This window comes from Sodiomyces alcalophilus (genome assembly GCF_042370955.1).
Source record: "Sodiomyces alcalophilus JCM 7366 unplaced genomic scaffold ACRALscaffold_7, whole genome shotgun sequence".
Taxonomy (NCBI): Eukaryota; Fungi; Ascomycota; class Sordariomycetes; order Glomerellales; family Plectosphaerellaceae; genus Sodiomyces; species Sodiomyces alcalophilus.
In genome coordinates, this window is record NW_027263538.1 from 1,808,412 (window position 1) to 1,830,243 (window position 21,832).

At 54.5% G+C, this 21,832-nt stretch overlaps 9 protein-coding genes across 9 annotated transcripts; 4 read left to right on the forward strand and 5 right to left on the reverse strand.

Annotated features, from left to right (window-relative positions):
• Positions 1-2,093: 2,093 nt before the first annotated feature.
• On the reverse strand, positions 2,094-3,620 carry ACRALDRAFT_2060711 (uncharacterized protein; the record flags this gene model as incomplete). Its single annotated transcript, XM_071021933.1, has 1 exon — positions 2,094-3,620. One exon carries the CDS (start codon positions 3,618-3,620, stop codon positions 2,100-2,102), a length of 1,521 nt encoding a protein of 506 aa, XP_070872547.1. The 3' UTR covers positions 2,094-2,099.
• Positions 3,621-5,510: 1,890 nt separating this feature from the next.
• Positions 5,511-6,620, reverse strand: ACRALDRAFT_2029333 (uncharacterized protein; the record flags this gene model as incomplete). The annotated part of the gene is made up of 6 exons (XM_071020583.1): positions 5,511-5,630; positions 5,717-5,880; positions 5,947-6,083; positions 6,136-6,344; positions 6,403-6,475; positions 6,553-6,620. 6 exons carry the CDS (start codon positions 6,618-6,620, stop codon positions 5,511-5,513), a joined length of 771 nt encoding a protein of 256 aa, XP_070872548.1.
• Positions 6,621-8,141: 1,521 nt separating this feature from the next.
• Positions 8,142-9,441, forward strand: ACRALDRAFT_1072012 (uncharacterized protein; the record flags this gene model as incomplete). The annotated part of the gene is made up of 8 exons (XM_071017921.1): positions 8,142-8,149; positions 8,310-8,325; positions 8,439-8,502; positions 8,613-8,834; positions 8,882-8,925; positions 8,976-9,003; positions 9,365-9,399; positions 9,436-9,441. 8 exons carry the CDS (start codon positions 8,142-8,144, stop codon positions 9,439-9,441), a joined length of 423 nt encoding a protein of 140 aa, XP_070872549.1.
• Positions 9,442-11,034: 1,593 nt separating this feature from the next.
• Positions 11,035-11,714, forward strand: ACRALDRAFT_2054766 (uncharacterized protein). Its single transcript, XM_071021717.1, has 2 exons — positions 11,035-11,375; positions 11,430-11,714. Exons 1-2 carry the CDS (start codon positions 11,040-11,042, stop codon positions 11,616-11,618), a joined length of 525 nt encoding a protein of 174 aa, XP_070872550.1. The 5' UTR covers positions 11,035-11,039; the 3' UTR covers positions 11,619-11,714.
• ACRALDRAFT_212420 (uncharacterized protein) lies at positions 11,697-12,685 on the forward strand (the record flags this gene model as incomplete). Its single annotated transcript, XM_071023877.1, has 8 exons — positions 11,697-11,759; positions 11,787-11,861; positions 11,992-12,005; positions 12,040-12,121; positions 12,154-12,221; positions 12,250-12,474; positions 12,560-12,608; positions 12,656-12,685. The coding sequence occupies 8 exons, from the start codon at positions 11,697-11,699 to the stop codon at positions 12,683-12,685; spliced, it is 606 nt and encodes a 201-aa protein (XP_070872551.1).
• Positions 12,686-12,744: 59 nt separating this feature from the next.
• Positions 12,745-14,490, reverse strand: ACRALDRAFT_2111585 (uncharacterized protein; the record flags this gene model as incomplete). Its single annotated transcript, XM_071023527.1, has 1 exon — positions 12,745-14,490. The coding sequence occupies one exon, from the start codon at positions 14,488-14,490 to the stop codon at positions 12,745-12,747; it is 1,746 nt and encodes a 581-aa protein (XP_070872552.1).
• Positions 14,491-15,155: 665 nt separating this feature from the next.
• Positions 15,156-17,058, reverse strand: ACRALDRAFT_1035776 (uncharacterized protein; the record flags this gene model as incomplete). The annotated part of the gene is made up of 4 exons (XM_071015006.1): positions 15,156-15,649; positions 15,735-16,390; positions 16,442-16,840; positions 16,916-17,058. 4 exons carry the CDS (start codon positions 17,056-17,058, stop codon positions 15,156-15,158), a joined length of 1,692 nt encoding a protein of 563 aa, XP_070872553.1.
• An 840-nt stretch (positions 17,059-17,898) lies between these two features.
• On the forward strand, positions 17,899-19,153 carry ACRALDRAFT_212418 (uncharacterized protein; the record flags this gene model as incomplete). The annotated part of the gene is made up of 7 exons (XM_071023876.1): positions 17,899-18,455; positions 18,482-18,504; positions 18,549-18,891; positions 18,919-18,932; positions 18,976-18,987; positions 19,065-19,110; positions 19,144-19,153. The coding sequence occupies 7 exons, from the start codon at positions 17,899-17,901 to the stop codon at positions 19,151-19,153; spliced, it is 1,005 nt and encodes a 334-aa protein (XP_070872554.1).
• Positions 19,154-19,396: 243 nt separating this feature from the next.
• On the reverse strand, positions 19,397-21,336 carry ACRALDRAFT_1058070 (uncharacterized protein; the record flags this gene model as incomplete). Its single annotated transcript, XM_071015933.1, has 5 exons — positions 19,397-19,541; positions 19,629-20,211; positions 20,307-20,654; positions 20,715-21,199; positions 21,314-21,336. The coding sequence occupies 5 exons, from the start codon at positions 21,334-21,336 to the stop codon at positions 19,397-19,399; spliced, it is 1,584 nt and encodes a 527-aa protein (XP_070872555.1).
• Between the last annotated feature and the right edge of the window lie 496 nt (positions 21,337-21,832).

The following is a 21,832-nucleotide window of genomic DNA, read 5'->3' on the forward strand; positions in this document are numbered from 1 at the left end:
GTAAGCCAGGCAAGCCAAGTACAAGACACAAGACGAAAAGGTCATCTATTCTGGTCATCATCTCGGGCGTCGTAAAGCCCTTCCATCTCCTCGTGTCGTCTACTTCTTCTTCTTCTTCTCCTCCTCCTCTGCCATACGAATCTTCATCTTGAGATACTGCACGAACCTCTTCGCATTCCACGTCCGGCCGTCGTCCCAGCCCTTGAACTGCTCCTGCAGCACCGACCCAATGTCGGCATAGCGGAGGGCCTCGTGGTAGTCGCCCATCTCGCTGTAGACCCGGGAGACGATGCCGTAGATGTCGCCGCGCTGGGCGGCGAGCCCCTCCTCGTCGATGAGCTCCTCGAGCTCCTCGACCAGCGAGCGCACCAGCTGCGGCGTGCGCACTTCCTCCAGGTCGAGCTCCTCCAGGATGCGGTCGAGCTGGCGGCGCTGCATGTCGGAGACGTAAATCTCGGCCTCGTTGGAGCAGATGGGGCATTGGCATCGGAAGCTCCAGTGGCTGAGGAGGAGGTTTGTGCGGTCTTCGGTGAGGAGGTTGAGGGGGGCGTCTGGGTGTGTCAGTTGAGAAGCGGTTGTGATGGTAAACGGTGGGAGGGACAACTTACAGCTGAGGGTGATTTCTTCGCCTGGTCGAATGTCTTGGTATGCGATGACGTCCATCTCGAGCTTGGATTGGGACCATCGTGTGATGGCACTAGAAGACGAAGCGTTAGCGAAATCTCATGTGGCCTCGCGCGTGTCGAGATTTGGTCTTGCTCACTTTGGCTTGCAGGCGTGGTTTATCCTCTATTCTTCAGTCAGCTCAGTTAACAACGTTTCTCCTTAAGACACGTACGGCAATCTCCTTGAACAGGCCGTGGTGGGGAGACCCGTTGAAGCGGACCTCGTGGGTGTTGGTCCGCAGCACGTCCTCGACAGGATGCCCGCCAATGGTGCGGGCCAAGTCGAGAATCTCCAAGCGCTCCCGCAGCGGCAGGTTGCTCATGGCGCTGTTGATCAGCTGGGCCGTGTCCTGCTGGGTGAGCGACTCGGGCCGGTCCACGAGCTTCAGTATGACGGGCGTCTCCCTCATGATGATGGCGCCCTGCGGGATGTAGGCGGTGGCGACGAGGCCGAGCCCCCTTTCTTCGCCCATGTCGACCACCTTGTAGGGTTTTCTGGGGGGCGGATCCCCGCGGTACGGCATCCTGGACCAGCTGGGGTCCATGTCGTCGAGGAGGCGGGCGGTGTCGGCGGCGATGGTCGAGGCGGTCAGGACGATGAGGCCGTGCTCCCCGCGAAAGTCGTCCTTGGTGAAGGCGCAGAAGAGGGACTGGATGCCCTCGACGGCGGAGGACGGGGCGCAGACGGCGGGGTGTGTCCAGGGGTGGCGGATCTTGTTGGCGCCGCGCGGGAGTTGGTCGACGGGCACGTTGCAGACCCTCTCGGCGGGGGGCGGCGGGTTCAGGAAGAGTCCGGCGGGGTTGTTGACGCAGCGCCGGAGGAGGGGGGGCGCGCCGACTGTGGTGTTGGCTGCGGCGTTGGCGGTCGAGGCCATGAATATTGTGCCCAGGAGGGCGGCCAACGACATGTGTGGTGCCATGGTCGTGGTCGTGGTCGTCGGTCGTCGGTCGTCGGTCGTCGGTCGTCGGTCGTCGGTCGTCGGTCGTCGGTCGTCGGTCGTCGTCTGGAAGCAATTGGCAGTCAAGACAGAGCAATTGCCAGTCACTCGAAGCAATGGTGACGGTTGGCCGTTGTAGAATGTCGGGAAGATGGCGATGCTCAGAGACCAGAGGAGCTTGGAGGTTTTCGGTCCAGATGTTTTCATGACACGGTTGCCTCGAGTCGCCCACCAGCTCGCATGACGTTCCATTTCTTTATCCGGTAGCGGATCCCAAGGGTCCCGCGGCTTGTTTAAGCCGTTTTGGGCAATTCGTGGTGCAGCGACGGAGGTCCAAATGCCGAGTTTGCCAAGTTGGTGTCTTGGCTGCCAGCACTGAGAGCTTGGACAGCTGTCATCTACCCAAAGCGGCGGTCCTCTCCCTGTCCCTATTTTTCTTTGATTTTTCTTTTATTCTTCTTTCGCCGTCCGATGGCTTAATGGACTCTCGCCTCGATTACTGACCGTCGGTAGCTTCACTGATCTCCCGCTCCCAATCTTGAACCAAAGCCCAGCATCTCCTCATGCCCGTGCCCATGGATTCGCAATCCACCTCGTCCCTGGAAGCCCAACGTTGCATTGCAGGCGGTGTAGACAAGGCCCCTGCATCCGACCAGCCGCCGTCCAGTACGAAAACGTGAACGTGCATGGTGAGTTTCAAGTGAGAGAAGAGCCACGGAACGCTTCCGAGCTCGCCCTCGTAGTTAAGTCCCTTCAAGTCCGTGAAAACACCTTGCCCTCCCGTCAAGCCGTCCCTTTGCTTTCGGCCGAGCATCTCCGTCACATGGGATATCGCCAGCTTGGAACGCGCCGCCTTGGACGATGCCTCTTCGTCCCCGTCAACGAGGATGCGGCTCGGAAACTCCCACAATCCGGCAAGCAGGCCTTTATCGGGTCGCCGACTGATGAGGTAGCTGCCGTCGTCGCGCCGGATGGCGCACACCAGCGTCTCCTGCTCCCGGACGGCCTTTTTGACGCCTTTGACGGGGAACTTTCGACAATGGTCCACGATGGCCTCCATCTTGCCTGTTGTCGTGAGAGTATGTTTGTGCTCGAAGAACACGGATAATGTGACTTGCTTGGCGGACTTGGTCTTTTTCGAGCCTCCTTTCGTCTCGACGACGACCTCTGCATCGCCGGTGACATCCTCGACCGAGGCGGCTTCGAATGGCTGGCACAAGGTACAAATAACATCCTCGATATCGAGCGACTGGCCAGAGTTGGACTTGGCTTTGGTCTTGCTAGCTAGCGCTTGACCTTCGGCATAAGCCCGACAAGTCGACGTGATGGGACATTGCGCGCAGTTCGGTTTCGGCGTACAGACCGTACTTCCGAGCTCCATCAAGGCTTGACCCCAGCGTCCAGGGCGATCATTCGGCACAGGGGTTTCCTCGTCGGTCGTCATCGGGCTCGAGTCGTGGGGTGGTTGTCCATCAGTAGCCACAGCCCTGACCAACGCATCGGCAGCGGCCCAGAGCAGGTCGACGGCCGATTTATCCGTCTTGACATTAGCGAAAAGCCCCAACTGACGGCTCAAAACGCGCAGAACGTTCCCGTCGACCATGGGCGCCGGCAACCCAAAGACAATGGCGGCGATGGCGCCGGCTGTGTACCGCCCCACGCCGGGGACCTTTTTCTCGAGCTCGGCCACTTCGCGCGGCAGGAGACCCCGCATGGCCGGGTCGGCGACGACCAGGGTGGCGGCGTCGTGGATGCGGGTGGCGCGGCTGTAGTAGCCGAGACCGCGCCAGGCGCTCAGCACGTCGTCCGGCGTGGCGCGGGCGAGGTGGTGGATGGTCGGCCAGCGCGCCATCCAGCGGTTCCAGTAGTCGATGACCACGGCGACGCGCGTCTGCTGCAGCATGATCTCGCTGATCCATACTTCGTAGGCGCGCCGCTCGAGGGCGGAGCGCAGGGCCGAGGGGTCGGACGGCCAGGGGGGCTCGGAGGGGTCGATCCAGGGTTTGCGCCAGGGCATGCGGCGGGTGGTGCTGACGCTGTCGAACCAGGAGAGGAGGGCATGGCGGGATTCCGAGGCGGAGGGACCGGCGAGGAGGAGGGGGATGTGGTAGGAGAGGGTGTGATGGCGGAGTGGAGGGAGAGCCGGTGACGGGGAGGGTGAGGTTGTGGTTGACGTGATGAGGCTGTTGAAGAGGGTTAATGATCCGCGAGATGACCCATTGGCTTTCTTGGACTTTGCTTTTCCGCTCGTTGTCCGCCTGGCCTTGGGGTCCGTTGGTGTGCCTTTGCCTCCATCTTCAACTGTCGAGTCCGACGCGTCTTTCCCCCGAGACCGCGTCCTGGGCCGTTTTCTCAGGGGTTGTATCCTCTCCGAGTCCGATTCAAGGTCTCCCTCCGAGTCAATCCCTGCTTGGACTGCAATCTTGCGAGCCGCAGCAAGGGAAGACTTTCGCCGCATGACGTGCTGTGCTGGCGAGATGAAGGAAGTGATGTGCTGAGTATGGTGCTGTTGCTTTGAGGTACACGGCTATGGGTTATCGATAAGATCAATCGATAAGATCAATCGATAAGATCAATCGAAAAGATTAATCGATAAGATCAATCGAAAAGATTAATCGATAAGATCAATCGATAAGATAAAGCGATAAGATCAATCGATAAGATCAATCGATAAGATCAATCGATAAGATCAATCGATAAGATCAATCGATAAGATCAATCGATAAGATCAATCGAAAAGATTAATCGATAAGATCAATCGAAAAGATTAATCGATAAGATCAATCGATAAGATAAAGCGATAAGATCAATCGATAAGATCAATCGATAAGATCAATCGATAAGATCAATCGATAAGATCAATCGATAAGACCCTGCTTATCTCTAAGATGGCAGTATGCCTATCGCCGTGATGGACGCTAACTCGAGGAGTATATCCTCCGTCAATGACCAGATCGGCCAATGGCGGGAACAGGAGCAACTTGCTGTCGGTGGCGGTGACCCTCGCAAATCAACCCACTCGACAGCCAGAGACTTGGCCAAATGCGTGACCGCCGCCTTGCTGCCGTCATAAGCCCAGCGCCCCGTGCCGCCTGCTTCTGCGGCGCGTTGACGAGGTCGCAGCGTTGCTATTCGACCAGATCCAGTCGATCAATCAATCAATCAATCAACTTGCTGCTACTGACAGGGATTAATCAGACCTATCAATCAACTGATCAATCAATCAACTTTACGGCGCCGAAAGTATCAATCAATCAACTTCATACCTCCGATCTGATTTGATTGATCGAATAGCGACGCTGGACGAGGATCTCGACAACTCGACGTGAAGATGATAGACGCCTGGCCCCCACCGACACCCTCTTCTGCCGCTCGAAACGCGCGCCGCAGCCTGGGCGTCCAAAAGCGCCGTGAAAGTTGACGTTGAGCCATCTCTCCATGTCTATTGAGACCTTACATGTGGCAAAAGACCAGAACGAATACATCAAACTCCTAACCATGCCCCAGCCTCAGGGTGTTAGTCCCCCTGGCACGCTGTGTTTCTCGTCCTCCCATAAAGCCTTATATGATCGAACCTCTACCTCCCGGCGCTGGTAAATCCGCAGCGGAATCTGCATGGGATGGGAAGATATCCCCTTCCCCCCGATAATCCGTTCCTGGCTATCCGAGGCCCCCATCACGCCGTCCATGGCGTATTCGTCCTCAGGACTCCCACGTACTGCCGAGGCCGAGATGTACGTCCGCGTTCTGTCGCCCGTGCCTCTGTACACGGACCGCAACTTCGATCCGCCCTCGTGGACGGGCCCATCCCCTGTAGTACCGCCCGGTCCGGTCCGTCCGTGATATCGGTTGGACGGCTTGCCATCGAAGGCTTTCAAGTTGAAGATGCGTCGCAGGACCGTCCACGTCAGGGGCAGGTTGTCACCACGATGAGGGCCGTTGACGACTCGCGGATGTACCAGAAGGTCCAGTCCTGGCCGAAAGGTTCGGTGAAGCTGTAGAACTTGTTGAGGACCGCGCAGAGGATCTATTCATTCAGTTACTCGAGCAATTCTCCCGCCGCTGTGCCCTATGAAGGGAGTAGGATGCAGGGACGGTCTGAGAACGACGTACAGTAAAAATGCCCAGGGCGAAGACGCCACCGAGAATCAGCTTCCTTTGGCGTGGAATCTGACTTTGGAGGAGGACGGGCATGGGAATCAGAATGATCATAATGTCCGATGAGATATTGAGGGCCGCATTTGTGATGAGGTGGTTCGTCGCTGCTGAACATTGTACTAGAGTGACAGTCAGGAGACCATGTTTTGATTCAGGGGCTCAGGAGATAGGGGTAAGGCTTGTACCATTGTCAGGAGGGACGGCCCAGTATTGGTAAAACGGCCGGCACCAGATCGCTAGGTAGAGAACCTCCATGACGATGAAGCCGACAATGACATATGCAGCTACGATGATGACGGCGATGTTCTGCCGCAGGGTTATTCTAAGGCCCATGTCAGCAGGGTGAGTTGAAAAGGGGAAAAAAGAAAACGCACGTCAAACGGTTGAACATCAAAAGGAAGCAAATCTTAACTGTCCAAATGACAATACACTGCATCTGCTCCACGACGAGGACCCATTTCGAGCCGTACTCGCGCTCGGCGATGCTTTCCGGAGTGAGCGGTGAAGTATCGGCCGGGTCGATGAGATTGCTATTAGTTTGGGAAATGATGTTTATCCCGACTATCAAGACGGTGTCACAGGCCTGTAAAGGGTTGGTAAAGGAATCTAGAAGAGAAGAACGAAGCAGAAGAGCAGCATACCATGGCGAACGCGATGAGGACATCATCAGCCTGGAGCTTGGTGATGGAGCCCCTCAGGAGAACGCGCGAAATCCTAAAAAGGAGCGGACACAGTCAGCCGCACAAGTTGAACAGCCGGGGGACGTTGAGTCGAGCAGCAAGGCGACGCACATTCGGGCGACGACGACGAGCCAGGTGAGACCATACCAGGTCCACGATTCTCGCGCGAGGCCTGACATTTTGGGCTTTGATTTCACCTGGGAGGATTTCCAAAGTCATAGCAACGGGGCGCGCCACGGACAGTGGCGTGGACACGCCGAAGATGTTGTGCGAGACGGCGCAAAAGTGTATTGTCCGATCATGAGCTTCCAGTCACATCCACGGGTAGAAAATTGCCAAAGAGAGAGGATAACGGAAGCCAGCACGCCGTCGCAAACGAGTCGAGTCGACTAGGTATGTAGGTCAGTCCTCCCCTGTCGATCCCCCTGACGAGTCTCTGGTCTAACGGTCCAAGTCCAAACCGGGACCAGGGTCAATCCATCCCATCGGTAATGCGGCACATCATCGTGACGGGATCAGCGCAGCCTTAACGGGTTTGTTTGCTTTACGTGCAAACCGTGCCAGTATAGTGGAACCGGGTCGCTGACGCCAACGTCGAACTGATGGACAAGCCAAGGCATTATCACTAGGAAGATGAGTGGCAATACGCGAAAGAAGAGCTTCCAGGTCGCGAATTTACCATGCGCATTGCCCTCCCTCATGGACCAAACATTCAGGCGTTGCTGTATGAATACAGTCAATACAGATCTGTCTAAAAGACGCCCATTTCAGGAACCCCTGAGCTGACATTTGGTCAAATTGAAGCCTCCACGGCACTCTGGCATTATATTCAGGGCGAATAAAAGTCAGGACAATCTCCTCCCCTCGCCATTTTGTTCTCTCTTTTTTCTTTTCGCCATTCTGTTTGTCTCTTTTCCTCCCTTGCATCCTGTTGGTCCAACAGACCCTACAAACACGCTGACACCCAGCAAAAGCTTCATGTCTCAGTGGCTCTCTTCACGTTTGCAATTACTGCATATTACACGTGGCTTCTATTGATTGCGGTGGGGATTGTTCCTCAGAGCTACACGTGTATTATACAAGTCGTAGTGTATTTCGACGTCACATCCGACGTCACTCTCCTTATCCTCGATTGTTAATTTGTTGTTCGTGTCTTGGGACATGGGATCCGTTGGAGGAATTTCCACCAGTCAGCGACATGCAAGGCGATCTATGCCACCTCTGCGCGTCATACCCGAATCGATGCCAGTCTACGCGGAGCAGTGGTATCCCGCAACTTGATTTTGGCATCCCGCAAGCGCCTATCCCTTTTAGGATAAGAGTGCCAAGTACTTAGTAAATACTTTACCCGAAATTATGTAATCGTATGATTACGAAGATAACCCACACAACGTACCTACCTACACAACGTAGACAAGCAAGACGCTAAGGTTAGGAATTGATCGGGCATAGGATTCTTAATTTCAATTGAACGATATCGTATTTTGACCTATTTGCGAAATCTACTCCCTAATTAGAACTGCTATCACTGGTGCTGCTGTCTAACGACCACTGGCTACCTACCCGGGAGGGGGGGGGCCCTGGACAGTGTATTCTTATGCTGACGATCATGGATATAAGGGGGTAGCTGGTTATTATGTAGCTAGAAAGTCGATATCATAAGCAGCGCGCTTACTATTATAGGTTAGTATTATATCAAAATGGTCAGGTACATTAGCATAGTGATTCTAAGCAGAAAAGTCCATAGTAACCAACATAAAACAGTATCCGTAAAAGGTACCCTGTCATACACTATAGGATATCTTATTAGTTATTCAAGGCCCACGAAATAACTAACCAGTATATAATACACTGACTGTTTCTGTTAGAATGGTGAAGCTGACAGTATGTTACTGCTGACAGTGAGTAAGTATATATACTTACTATTAGGGTATATCCCCTAGGAAAATAGCAGGAGAAGTACAAATATATAAAGTACTAGTACTATATCCCGGTAGGTCCTTCCATACCTAGGTAATAACAAAGCCATCGTCAGGAGGCAGGGCAGGCAGGGGCAGCAGCGTACGTACTTCCTAGATCCTTTTCTATCTATCTTCTTTTTTTCCCATAGATCCATCTACAGTTAGGTCTTCTTCCTGTTCCATAATAACTACAGTAGACCTCTTCCACAGCAGGCCTCATCCACAGCAGCAGACCTCTTCCACAGCAGCAGGACCTCTTCCACAGCAGCAGGACCTCTTCCATGGCAGCAGGACCTCTTCCACAGCAGCAGGACCTCTTCCACAGCAGCAGGACCTCTTCCATAGCAGCAGGACCTCTTCCACAGCAGCAGGACCTCTTCCACAGCAGCAGGACCTCTTCCACAGCAGCAGACCTCTTCCACGATAGCAGAGGTAAGCAGAGTCCCATCCACAGAGTCCCATCAAACAATCCCATCAAGCTAACCTCTTCCACAGCAGCAGGACCTTTTCCACGATAGCAGAGGTAAGCAGAGTCTCATCCACAGAGTCCCATCAAGCTAACCTCTTCCACAGCAGCAGGACCTCTTCCACGATAGCAAAGGTAAGCAGAGTCCTATCCACAGAGTCCCATCCACAGAGTCCCATCCACAGAGTCCCATCCACAGAGTCCCATCCACAGAGTCCCATCAAGCAGTCCTATTAAGCTAACCTCTTCCATAGCAGCACGACCTCTTCTATATTAATCATAAGCATATTTCAGGACCAGGAAACAGGCAATAGAATAGTGTATTCATGCTAGTATATAACGATATACGTTGTACTTAGAGGGAATATTCTAATCTTAGATTTCTAAGGCAAAAAGGAGGGGTACGACATAGATACAAAGTGACTACATATATACCAGAATATCTAGATACATAGCCCCGATAAATAACCTCTTTTTTCCTGTTTTTATAATATAGCAGACATCCTAAACCGTTACGACTCTAATATCAAGGTAAGACAGACTATCAGGTTATAATGCACTATCCAGGCGTAGATTCACTAACCAGTCCTTCACGCTAGTATCCTCTAGTCACTATCTGGCCGTCCCTATACTAACTATAATGATATAAGCAAGAGAGTGACATAGTAGGGACCCGAAACAGTAAGCAGCCTGGACACCCTAGATCCTGGTCATAATAGTCTTAACATATTAAAGTACGCAACCTGACCAGGCCAGTCATTCTATAGTTAGCCTAGGGGTTATACTATCCAGGACCCCCCCCCTCCCGGGTAGGTAGGTACCCGGTAGTGTAGATATGTTATATGTATCGGGCCTAGAGGTATCTGATAAGTATATGGCCGCTGAGATCAGCTGCAAAGGTACTTTACGGGTACTTATCTAAGCTGTATGTGTATACACATAGACTCTATGTACCTTTGTACCCTTTCCTAAAAGGGATAGGCGCTTGCGGGATACCAAAATCAAGTTGCGGGATACCACTGCTCGTCTACGCGTGGGGTGTCGCACAGGCTGGCCTAAAGCAGGTCCGGAGCGGGTTATTCCGGGCCCGAAAGTGGGAGTGGATCTGCCGCAGGAATAAGGGGAGTACCGTGCGGTATTTGTACGCCCCCGGTTCACTATTTGTTGTCCACTCAATCCATTTTTGGAAGGTTACGCGACCGCGTGCATAAGCAAGATCTTGGCCGCATATGCTGCGTACCTGTACCTCACGACAAGCCTCAATCTCTGGGGCCAGCCTATGCGACGTCACCTGACTATCGGCCACACAAGGCAATTTTCGCGGCCTATTCTCACGATCAATTCCTTCCCACTTCACCACCTCGCTCTTTTATTCCCTTTTTTTTTCCCCAGGCGCTCGCCTCGATTGACCACCCGGGACGTCTCTGATCTTGCCTACCTCCCCTAAGGGATCGACGGCCGCTCAAGACACGGGCCTAAACGGCCGCCACGCAGGCGGAAGACTCGCATAGCACGTCCTGCTATAGGCAGGGATACTATGCGGCCTACTACGAAATTACAGCTGGTGGGCGTTTGACGCCCCGCGGCTCCGCAAACCATAACTCCACGAACCTCCCAAATGTCCACCAACGCACACAGTTTATTTCGGTGTCTGTACTCTTTCTTTTGTTATCATGGTATGTGCGTAGCACTGTATAAACACTGTACTTGAATTGTATGCAAAGGCGGACGACCACTTTGGGCGTCCTTTGCTCTTCTTAGAGATCCCCCAGACGTTAAATAATATCATCATCATCATCATCATCCCTTTTTTTTCCCTTTCTTTTTCGACTTTTTTCCTAGTTCCCTCAACAGATTCAGATAAGAGCAAGTCAGGTCGACTCGTATTATGTCCCTACGAGAAATGTGTACTAACCCTGACTTCCTAGTGCTCGCCCTTCGTCGCGCCGCCACGACCATGATTCGGGGGCAGAGCGTCTTCAAGCAATATACCATTATCAACCGGCGTTCAATCTTCCCCCGAGAAATCAATTCCCAATCTCTTGCCAGGGAGAGTGAGTTGTCCCTTTTCTTACTATCCAATTTGCAGAAGATTAACAAACATAGAAGCAGGCAACAAGGCAGCCGGGGATCTAGTCCAACGGTATGAACTGGACCGGCTCGCTAGAGAAATGGGGCACATGAAAGACCTGATGGCACAGGAGCAAGCGACCGACCATGCAAAAATCAACATCGGCACGGTGATTGAACAATTCAAGGCCGAAATGAAGGCCGAAATGACCGCATTCAAGACCGAAATGAAGGCCGAAATGACCACATTCAAGACCGAAATGAAGGCCGAAATGACCACATTCAAGACCGACGTGCTACGAATGATATCGGAAATGAATGCAGAATTGACCAAGATGAACTCAACCATGCACACTGCGATGGCCAAGATGCAGTCCAACATGAGTGCGGACATTGCGAAGGAATTCTACCGTTTCTACTATCGTGCATTTTTTGCAGTAAGTATACATACAGCCGGCATATTGTTTTACTCTAGCACTAACTGGTTTCAGTTCGTCACAGGCACTGTCGTTCTGCTCTTTGCCGCCATCTCTGTCCAGTATTCGCAGTCGATGAAGCTCGACATGGAGATTGAAAAAGCCGCCTTAAAAAACGCAAGGATTAATGAGGTTCTGAAGGCCGCCCTTCAGCCCGCCGCACCTCCTCTGGCGGGAGCGGCTTTAGCCGAGACCGACCAGTAAATGTACACCTCGTCTATGGGAAGTTAGGGTTTGTCTTTCATATTTATTAGCGATGGCGTCCGGGGGACATAATGGCCAATGACATATCTATTCTTTGTCTCTTTCGCTCTGGGCAAACCAAACCCACGGCAGATATTCCCTGTATGACCATTGTGATCCGTGATCAAGGGGTCCCAGCTCCTAGCCCAAGCTCATATGCGAGGGCCTCCTAGCCACGCCGTCGCGGTATATACAGTCGCTTTTGTTCTTAACCTAAGGATACTAAGCTAATATCGAGACTATTATTAATAGGGCGCTCTTCTATAAAGAACACGATAGGATGGTTATTATTAAAGATATTAATATATATAGTCTTGTCTTGCGGGAGCCTCAGAACCCGCTGACTGGGTCGGGATACTTCACAGGCTGGAGCCTCTCCAAGCGCCTCTTATCTACTCCTCTTCACGGACCCCGACGCGCCAACCCCCGATAACCCCGAGTTTGCCTTTTGGAGGCACTGGCTCGTGCCCGGACTGCAGCCCCTGAGCAAAGGCAGGAAAGGACCCTGGTTGCGGAGACCAAGTTTCCGTTGACAGAGTATCTCGGTCCGGGGCCCAAGGACGAGTAAGTCGCGACTCGCATTGCACGATAGGAATCAGTGGATGAATACTAATGATCTGCTCAGTTCCAAGCCGCACCGGTACTTATTCCTGCTCTTCCGCGAGCCGGCCCGTCTATCCTTGGCCAAGGAGGACGTCGGCGGGGAGGAGTTTGTCGACAGGAGGTCCTTTAAACCTGTTGAGTTTGCCAGGAAGCACGGCCTGGAGCTGGTGGGAGTGAACTGGATGACTTGCGCTGGCGATGGGTGGAAGGATGAGTGAGTGAGGGTTGTACCTTGCAAATTCATGACATTAAAACAAGTTTATCATTTAATGTAAAACGTAAACTCCGCGTCCATCAAGGCATCCCGCCATGCTCGTGGAGAATGGTGAGGCCTCGCATATCTGCTCCGTATGATGCTCATTATACAAATGGGTATCACCTGCAATGTTTAAAAGTCCACAACAGTAACGTCTATGTTTCTCTAGGCCCCCATCCACCAACCCGCGGACAAAAGAAAAGAGACGAGAAAAAGAAATGGGCGTGCTTAGGCTCTGCCACCACGATTGCGGCGCCCGCCACCGCCTCGGCCACCGCCACCGCCACCATTGCCCGAGTTTTGTTTCGCGCCAGGCCGCTCCGGAACGACGACCAACCCCCTGACGCCTCGCAAGCCCATCTTGCCAGCCGTGGACTTGCCAATGGGCGGCGTATCAGGGGACCCCAGCCCCTCGCGGGCGTAGACGTTGGCCTGGCGCACCAGCTCCTCCTTGTCCCACTTGAGGATCCGGAGATGGTTGTGGTAGTAACCCAACCAGGCCTGGTAGATCCTGGCCGTCTCGTGTTCCTCCATCGTCTCGGCGATGGACAGGACCTCCTCTGCGGCGGACAAGTCGGGCTCCTGCCGGATGAAAGTAATGTCCTTCAAGGTCCACTTGGGGAAGGCGGCTTCGGCCTCGGTGGTGATGAAGATGCCGCGGCCGTCGGCGTCGGCGCGCGCCGTGCGGCCCAGGCGGTGGATGTAGCTCTCCTTGTCGGCGGGGAGGCCGATCTGGATGACGGTGGAGATGCCGGGGAAGTCCATGCCGCGGGCCACGACGTCGGTGGCGACGAGGACGGCGTTGCGCGCCTCGCGGTACTCGTTTGTAATCTTGGTGCGCCTGTTCTGCGACATGCGGCTGTGCAGGATGGTCACGGGCGGCAGGCCGGGGAGCGCGGCCAGGACGTGTCCGTAAAAGTCGGCGAGGGCGGCCGTCGGGGCGAAGATGATGGCCTTGAAGTCGCCGTCCCGCGCGGCTTCCTGGCGGACGCAGCTCACCATGGCGGGCGCCACGGCGCCGAAGCTGGGCACCTCGACGAGGTACTGCGGGACGCGCTGGTGGATGTTGGCTTCGCCGGCGGGGACGGTGGAGATGAACTTGTAGCCCGGCGAGAGGACGAGGCCGGCCACCTGCTCGACGTGCGGCGCGATGGTGGCGGAGAAGAGCATGCCCTGACGGTTGGTCTCCTTCTTGTCGGGGAGTCGATTGACAATGTTTGTCAGGTCTCTCATGAAGCCCATGTCGAGCAGCCGATCGGCTTCGTCGAGTACGAGAGAGTTCAGGTTCCTCATGGCGTAGATGATGTCCTCGTTGGACATGTGGTCGAGCATGCGGCCCGGGGTGGCGACCAGGATCTCGCAACCGCCCAGGATCTGCTTCTCCTCGCGGTCCTTGTTGGTGCCGCCAATGGCGATCCGCACGCGGTACTGCGGCATCCTCTGCAGCAGCTTGGTGGCCTCGGCGGAGATTTGCATGGCCAGTTCTCGCGTGGGCGAGATGACGAGGAGCGAGATGCCAGCGTCGGCGGGGCGGTTCTGGGTGATCATGGTCTGCAGGGCGGGCAGTAGGAAAGCGAGCGTCTTTCCCGTTCCCGTCTTGGCCTGGACGAGGCAGTCGCTTCTCTTGGGCGGCAGGAGCTCATCCAGGGTGGCCGCTTGGACGGGGGTCATAAATTCGAACTTCATGTCCTCGGTGATGGTCTGTACGAGCAGGGGATGCACCTGGTTGCCTCCAGACAGTTCGGCGAACCGCCGGCTCGCCAGCGGGACCGGCTCGCTGACGGAGAGTCCGACTGTCTTATCGGCGATTTCATCGGCGAGGGCTTTTCCCGATTCTTGAGGTGACGCCGGGGCGGTTGAGGACGCTGAATCTCCATGTCCGTTTGGCTGGGCAAGACCACGGTTCGGCGGGCCGCGTCGGGGCCCTCGACCTTTGCCACGTCGACGGTCGGAGCGGCGTTGTGATTCTGTCATCGAAGGCTTGCTATTTGATCGCCACGATTTGGGGAAAGGGAAAATTTGAGGTAGTGAGTGAGTGACGAGTGAAGGAGATGTTGATGTAGAAGGCAGGAACGAGAATAGAATCTCATGGTTGGTACGTAGGTACTCAGTTACGTTCAGGCTGCAGGTTGATAAGGGATAAGGGTGGATCTGAAAATTCGTTATCAGCAAGTGAGATAAGAAAATTCGGTACGTCGATAGCGATAGTCGTCGACAACTGACAACAGCTGCGAAAGAAGTATCACCTGGCAGTCAGGTGACTGAACCGCCCACGAAAGCATCCACTTTTTCCTATCCTAATTCATCACGAACCTTCCCTCCTTCTATCCCTCACCATCACGAGTCCACGACTACATCATGAAGAACTCTCTTGATGGTCTATTGGCCTAGACAACGCATTACTACCAGGGCAGATTGATTGGCCACTCCAAAATTCAATCCAAAAATGCAACACCGAGCTGTCGCTTCATCCGGCGAGTTCACCCTGGAATTGATCGAAAGAAACAGTCGAAAGGAATCAACATGAACGAATACAATGAAAGCAGCAAGCCAATGGTCTATGCAGCCAATGGTCACAATGCATCTCAGCTATCCCAAAAGCACAGTCGCATCTAATTTGACCCCGACCCACCGACCCCTTAACACCACGCCTTCCACTCGTCCGGATCGTCATTCTCATTGTCCTCCACCTCCACCTTGGCTTCGATTGTACCGCTCTTGGTCAGAATCTTCCGCATCTTCCCCTTGCTCAGGTACGGCGAGTCGTCCACGTCGCGGATGTAGAATGCCTGATCCGCCGTCACGTCACACTCGGTCTGGCTGAACCCGTTACCCAAATAGTCGAACCGGTTCCCCTTGTAGCGGACGTGCCAGTCCTCGTGACGCAGGTGCGCCAGCGCCTCCATGTAGTGGAGGCTCGACCCGGGCCATAGCGCCGACACGCGCCCGTTGATGGTGTGGGCTTTGTACCAGCTGCGGCACCCGGACGCCCAGATGGTGTCGCGCATGAACAGGTCGGTGCGCGCCGCGAACTCCTCGATGGCGTCCGTCCGAGGGGTGAAGCTGTGGATCTTGTCCGTCTGCCAGCGGTCGCACCACCGGAGCATATAGTCTGCTTGCGCCTCTGCGTCGACTGTCAGTTTGCCGTGCCGGCCAAGGGAGGGAGACTGCGAAAGAAAAAGAAAGAAAAAGAGAAAACATGAACCCACCGATGGCACCCACGAGAGGCCCACTACCGATAGGACAGTTGGGCCCAAGAAAGTGCAGGTAGTTGGGCTGATCCGGCGCCGCCAGCCCGAAATACGAATGCGGCTCCTTGCTCCACGTATCTTGCAGGTTCTGCCCCTTATACCCCAGGATGGGGAAGCGCGGCTTGAAAGACACGTCGAAGCCCGTGGCGCAGATCAGCACGTCCACCTCGTGCTCCTTTCCCGCAGAAACAATACGCCCGTCCTCGGTCACCCTGTCGATCTGCCCAATGACCACCTCCACGTTCTCGGCCTGCAGCGATTCGAGATAGTTGACACCGGGCGTCATGCGGCGGCACCCGAACCCCCATTCCGGGATCAGCTTCTCCCGCAGCACGGGGTCCTTGAGCTTGCTGCGCATCTGCTTGGTCACCGCGTTCTTGGTCTGCTCCTGCAGCTTGCTGCCCTCCAGGAACATGGAGAAGATCTTGTTGACGTTGGACTCGGCGTTCTTGCGCCATTCGAGGAGCGTCTCCGGGCGGCGCTCAAACTCGGCCTTTTCCTCCTCCGTGTACGTGTGCTGCTCGAAGCCGCGGAGGGGCGTGACCCAGGTGGACGACCGAATGAAGTTTACCACCTTGGCCGCGTGCGGCTGGATCGCCGGCAGGATCTGGATTCCCGAGGATCTGGACGAACGTCAGTCGACACTAGAATGGAAATCCTCCTCTTTGACTCACCCGTTTCCAATCAACCCGACCCTCTTCCCGGTCAGGTCGTAGTCGGCCTCATAGTTGGCGCTGTGGAGCAGCTTTCCTTTGAAATTGCCCAGGCCCTGGATATCTGGCCACTTCCAGTGATTCAGGATGCCAGAACCATTGACGAAGATGTCGCACCTATGCTCCGTCACCTCGCCAGAGACCGTGTCCTTCACCTGAATCGCCCACTCTCCCGCCTCTTCCTGCCACTCCGCTCGGACGACTTCCCGGTTCACCGTGATGTACTGCCAGAGGTTGTACTTGGTGGCGAACTCTTTGAAGTACCCCTTGATCTCCTCGTTGCCGGCGTACACCGCCGACCAGTCCCTCTTGGGCTCCCAGGAGAAGGTATAAGTGTGTGACGGGACATCGCAGGCGACTCTGTTGTTGTCAAGTCAAGTAAGCATTGGCTCATCGCTAACAACACAGCTTGGGTTAAAGGGGCGCATAACCTACCCAGGATATCTGTTTTCGTACCAAGTTCCCGAAATGTCCGGATTCTTTTCCATCAACTGGAGCGAGAAGTTTTCAAACGATCGCTGCAGCTTGTAGGCAAAACAAAGACCAGAGGCTCCCGCACCGCAGACGAGGATGCGCATGTGCCGCTCCGTGTGGATCGCTTCGCCGAGCTCTTCATTGCGATAGTAGCCGAGCTCTCCGTTGCGACGCTTCTTGCTCGGTTTCTGGCTTTCCGTCGACACTTCGTTGGGAGGTGGCCTGACCGAGACTGTCTCGACGTGCACGGCATGAGGCTTGGTGGGCTCGAAGCTGGTGGGAAACCCGCTCTCGAGGGAGGTTCCGTCCGCTGTCATGGCTGATGGTGTGAAGCGTGAATGGGATGTGCAAACCAACTGAACCGAACAGTGATGTGGATGTCTGACGTCTGAGAGAGTTTTGGGAGAAGAGACGAGAGTAAAACGTTCTGCTGAAATGGTGCCTTATTTCTTCGTCGCCACGCCACTTCGGATTGTCCGTTGGTAAATAGCGCCTCGATCTCTCTTCTCCCGGGCATCTTTGTACTCTTTGTCCTCAAATAATTCCGGCCCGTCCATCGGTTCGTCGACCATCCCCGCGTGGCAGTGGAACAGTGGAATCACAGGTTGGAGAACTCCGACTGGAGACCTTGTGCCGCCGAACAAATCGATGGACATGGTACCCGACCACCTTATTTCGGACTGAATTACCGGTCTGTCCTGAGTTGATCACATTGGAGCATGTTGAGCCTATAGGTGAGTCCAATTCCTTTGGCTCTCTTGGCGTCGGTAACATTGTCCGGAGGTTTCGCGATCGGCAATGCTAGCTCGGACATGCATGTGGGCTGCGGTCCCCTGACACCTCGACCGGATATGTCCTCCGCAGCATACTAGTCGCCGCTAAATCCGGGGTACTGGGGCGGCGCGGCATTTCCCGTGCATGGGACGTCGTTCTGATAAACGACGATGAAAACTGCAGGCACTGGGCGGCAGACCGAAAAGGTAAACCCAGACACCAGACACCAGACACCAGACACCAGATCCCAGAATCCAGATATTCAGCATCGACTCAACATGGGCTCCATCCCGGCCATGAAGGTAGCTTTGATCACCGGCGGCGTTTCCGGAATGGGTCGAGCCGTGGCCGACGCCCTCATTCAGAAAGGGGGCTGGTTCGTCTCACTACTCGACCTCAACAAGGAAGCCGGGGCGGAAGCTGAGCGCACGCTGGGGAAGAACGCACAGTTCATCCAGGTCGATGTGACCAGTTACGATCAGCAGGTTGCCGCTTTCGAAAGGACCGTGAAGCAATTTGGGGGCATCGACTTTGTTTTCGCCAACGCGGGGATTGCCGGCGGAACCGACTTTTACGATACTCCCAAGTCGTGGCCTCCCGGTCCGCCGTCCTCCCTGGTCGAGGATGTGTGTCTGCGAGGCGCCGCGCTGACCAGCTACCTTGCCATGCAATACTTGAGACGGAATCCGGAGCCTGGAGGGGTCATTATCATGACGGCATCGGGTAAGTTGTGTCTTGTTGCCCAACTGACAGTCTGAAAGACACCGTCTACGAGAGTTTGGGAATCCGCGAGAGATGCTAACGTCTGTGTGCCGAAAAGCTGCGGCCATCTATGCGGCGCCCGAATTGCCCATGTACACGGCGGCCAAGCATGGAGTCTTGGGACTGATGAGGGCCATGAGCCAGAAGCTGGGCGGAGAGAACATACGAGTCAACGCCATTCTCCCCGGTGCTATTCGGACGACACTTCATTCCAGGGAGATTTGGGACCAGTTTCCACAACAAGACTTTACTCCGGTCGAGGAAGTTGTGGCCGCAGTGCTGGGCATGGTGGAAGATGACAGGGCAAACGGCAAGGCGTTGGAGATTAGTGCCGGGGAGGTATTCGATCGACGCCAGCTGGATTATTGTAATGAGACCATGCGGAGGATAATGCAGGGGAAGTCATATTAGACGGTTGCAGCCATGAGTGCTGAAATGCAAAGTTGACTGGAGGAGATTCTGCTACTCTGAACTGAACAATACAGCGTATGTGAGAAGTTGACTTGGGAGGCAGCTTTACCGGCATTTGCAAGTGCCTCTATAAATGTCCGATAGAACTTGAGATAATAGCAAGGCCTTGACCAGACCGTCTTGACCTCAATGTCATTTCTTACCTTCTGGTGCTTATGCCCCTGAGTCTGACAGTCTACCAGTAACGGTTGAAGTCAACAAGATAACAAAGACAATACAAACAGACATTATAAAAAGATAACGGCAATGTGTAAGTATTAAAAACTAGGCGTTTACTAAATAGTTAACTATACGTCGGATGAGCATGCTACCCAAACGTAGTATGCTTTTCGACGGAACAAAAAGTTGTTTGCAAGACGCTCCAAAGTCATAAAGAACAAAACACAAGATAATAACTCAGAAGCTGTCACTTGATTCCCAAAAGTCCATAGTCCATCAGTTGTACTTGTTCTTCTCTGCCAGGGCATCATTCGTCAGGAAGATCTCAATCTTGGGCGTCATCTTGGGCTCGATATCTTCCAGGAACAGGCAAAGGATGACTCCCGTAAGACCGAAAGCCATAGAGACCAAGGCTGCGTTTCTATTTTACCATCATGTCAGTACAAGAAACAAAATCGTAAAAGGGTTGAAAGGTCTGGTTGAAACAGCGGAGTGACCAAGAACATACCGAAGACCATGAGCAGAAGCCCACTTCGATGCGTCTACCACCGCTTCAATGACCGCAGTTGTGACACCAGGAATGTCAGCGAGGGCCTTGGCACCGCCTCCGGCAGCTGCGGTGACAGCTTCCAAAGACGAATCAGGGAGGCCAGCCTCCAAGGCTGCCTTGGGAATCAGCGCAGCGGCCTTTGAAGCATAGCCATTGGCAATGGCGGTGGAGTAGCAGGCCGAGGCGATGGCGCCGCCCGCGTACCGGGCGGTTCCCGCCAGACCACCGGAGATGCCGAGCATCTCCTGCGGAACACCCAGCTGGGTATAGGTGACGGAGAGGTAGGCGGCCCAGCCGTACGACAACTGGGCGAGAGCGACAAAGGAGATCATCATGCCCTTGTTATGCGGGGTGATCAGGGCGAGGAGGCTGCCCCAGGTGACGAGGGAGACGACGGAGAGGGTCATGGACCACTTCCAGTGGCCAACCTTGCGGCCAAAGGCCGTCAGCAGGAAGGCGCCGAAGACCAGGGGAAGGCTGGACGGGAGGGTGAGGAGGAGTTCCTCGGAGACGGAGGTGTTTTCGTCAACGTAGAAGGCGTCTGACAGACGATTAGTTGTCTGTCAAGGGAAGAGAACGAAGAGAGATACACAATACAACACGATTGACCGAACAGGACGCAGGGGGAAGACTTACTCAACATGGTGGGATAGATGACGGCAACACCATAGAAGTATCCGACAACGAAGAAAGTGAGACAGAATGGAACGGCAAACTCGCGCCCCATGTTGCTGGCAAAGATGTCCGTGGGGCACAATGGGAACCTGACATTGCCAAAATGCTCCCAGAGGCCGAATGCGATGATGGTCGCAAAGCCCACGGCGAAGCAAACTATCACCTTTACGTCGGTGGCAGGGAGATAGGTCGTATACACGATGGCGACGAGGATGAGGACAGCCCCGATACAGAACAAGATGCCGCCAATCCAGTCCAGGCCCCTGACAGCCTCCTTCCAGGGGATGCCACGGGGGTGCTTGGGAGGGTCTAAGGAGTTAGACGTTAGTTTGACGAAGTTGAGACTTAAACGTATTAGGAGGTACTGACGGTAGAGGAAGAAAAGGCCGATGAGAGTAATAGCCTGGAGGATAAAGCCAGCCCAATACAGGTACCTCCACCTGTCGTCGTCATGGAGGAGGGTGAAGCGCGCAACAACGGGCCCAATGATGATGAAGAGGTAGACCATGAGATCGGCAATGACGATGCCGATGTGGCGGTACTTATTGGCAATCAGCTCCGGCACGGCGATGAGCGCAATGCCGGACATTCCCGAGGCGACGCCGTTCAGACAGAGGCCTGCGATGAGCATGTGGGTGGAATTCGCGCGGGCACAGATGATGTAGCCGACGGCGCCGAAGAGGCAGGAGCAGAGGAGGAACGGGCGGCGGCCGAAGAGGTCCGAGTTGGCGCCGAAGAGGAGGATGGTCACCGTCGCGGCGGTGGTGATGCATGGGATCACCCAGGCGGATAGTTCGCTTTGGCCGAAGAGACCCAGGAGCTGGGAGGAGATGGCGGCCGTGGTTGGCGTGGCCCTGTTGGTTGTGTATTGTCAGCAAAGAGTTTCGCGTTCGTATGGAATCATGATTAATATTAATAGTTCCGGAATGTTGGGGATATCTAAGTCAAAGATCTGGAGTCCGACTTACCAGAACGGTCCACCGAAAGACATGGTAAGGAACTGTCACCCAATGTTAGCAACGCTGTTTGGAAACGTCCAATAAAGGTAAAGGGGGACAACTCAGCACATACCACAATGCAAAGCCATGCCTTGGCCGTGGTTCTCTCCTCGAGATCCGGCTGCACCTCCCGGGCCAGCTCCGACCCAGGAGGAGAAGAAGAGTCGAGGGCCTTTTCTTCCAAATGCACGTCCACCGCGCTGGGCTCCGAACTCTTTCTGTCTGACATGTTGGTCGAGGACGGTGTGAAGCGGATGGTACTCTTTGGTGTCTTTGGTGGTGAAATAGTAGCTGAAGTTGTCCGCAGAGACAAAAGAGCTATGTCGACTCTTTGGTTCTCTGAGCTTCAAATATTCGAGGCTCAAGTGGTGAACAAAGGCCGCAGTCAGGCCAATGGACGGTTCTGACCGACAGTTATACAATTGACTCTGACAAGTTGAAAAGCCTGGAAAGCTGTCGTCGCAACACCACGGTCAACTGCATGTAAGC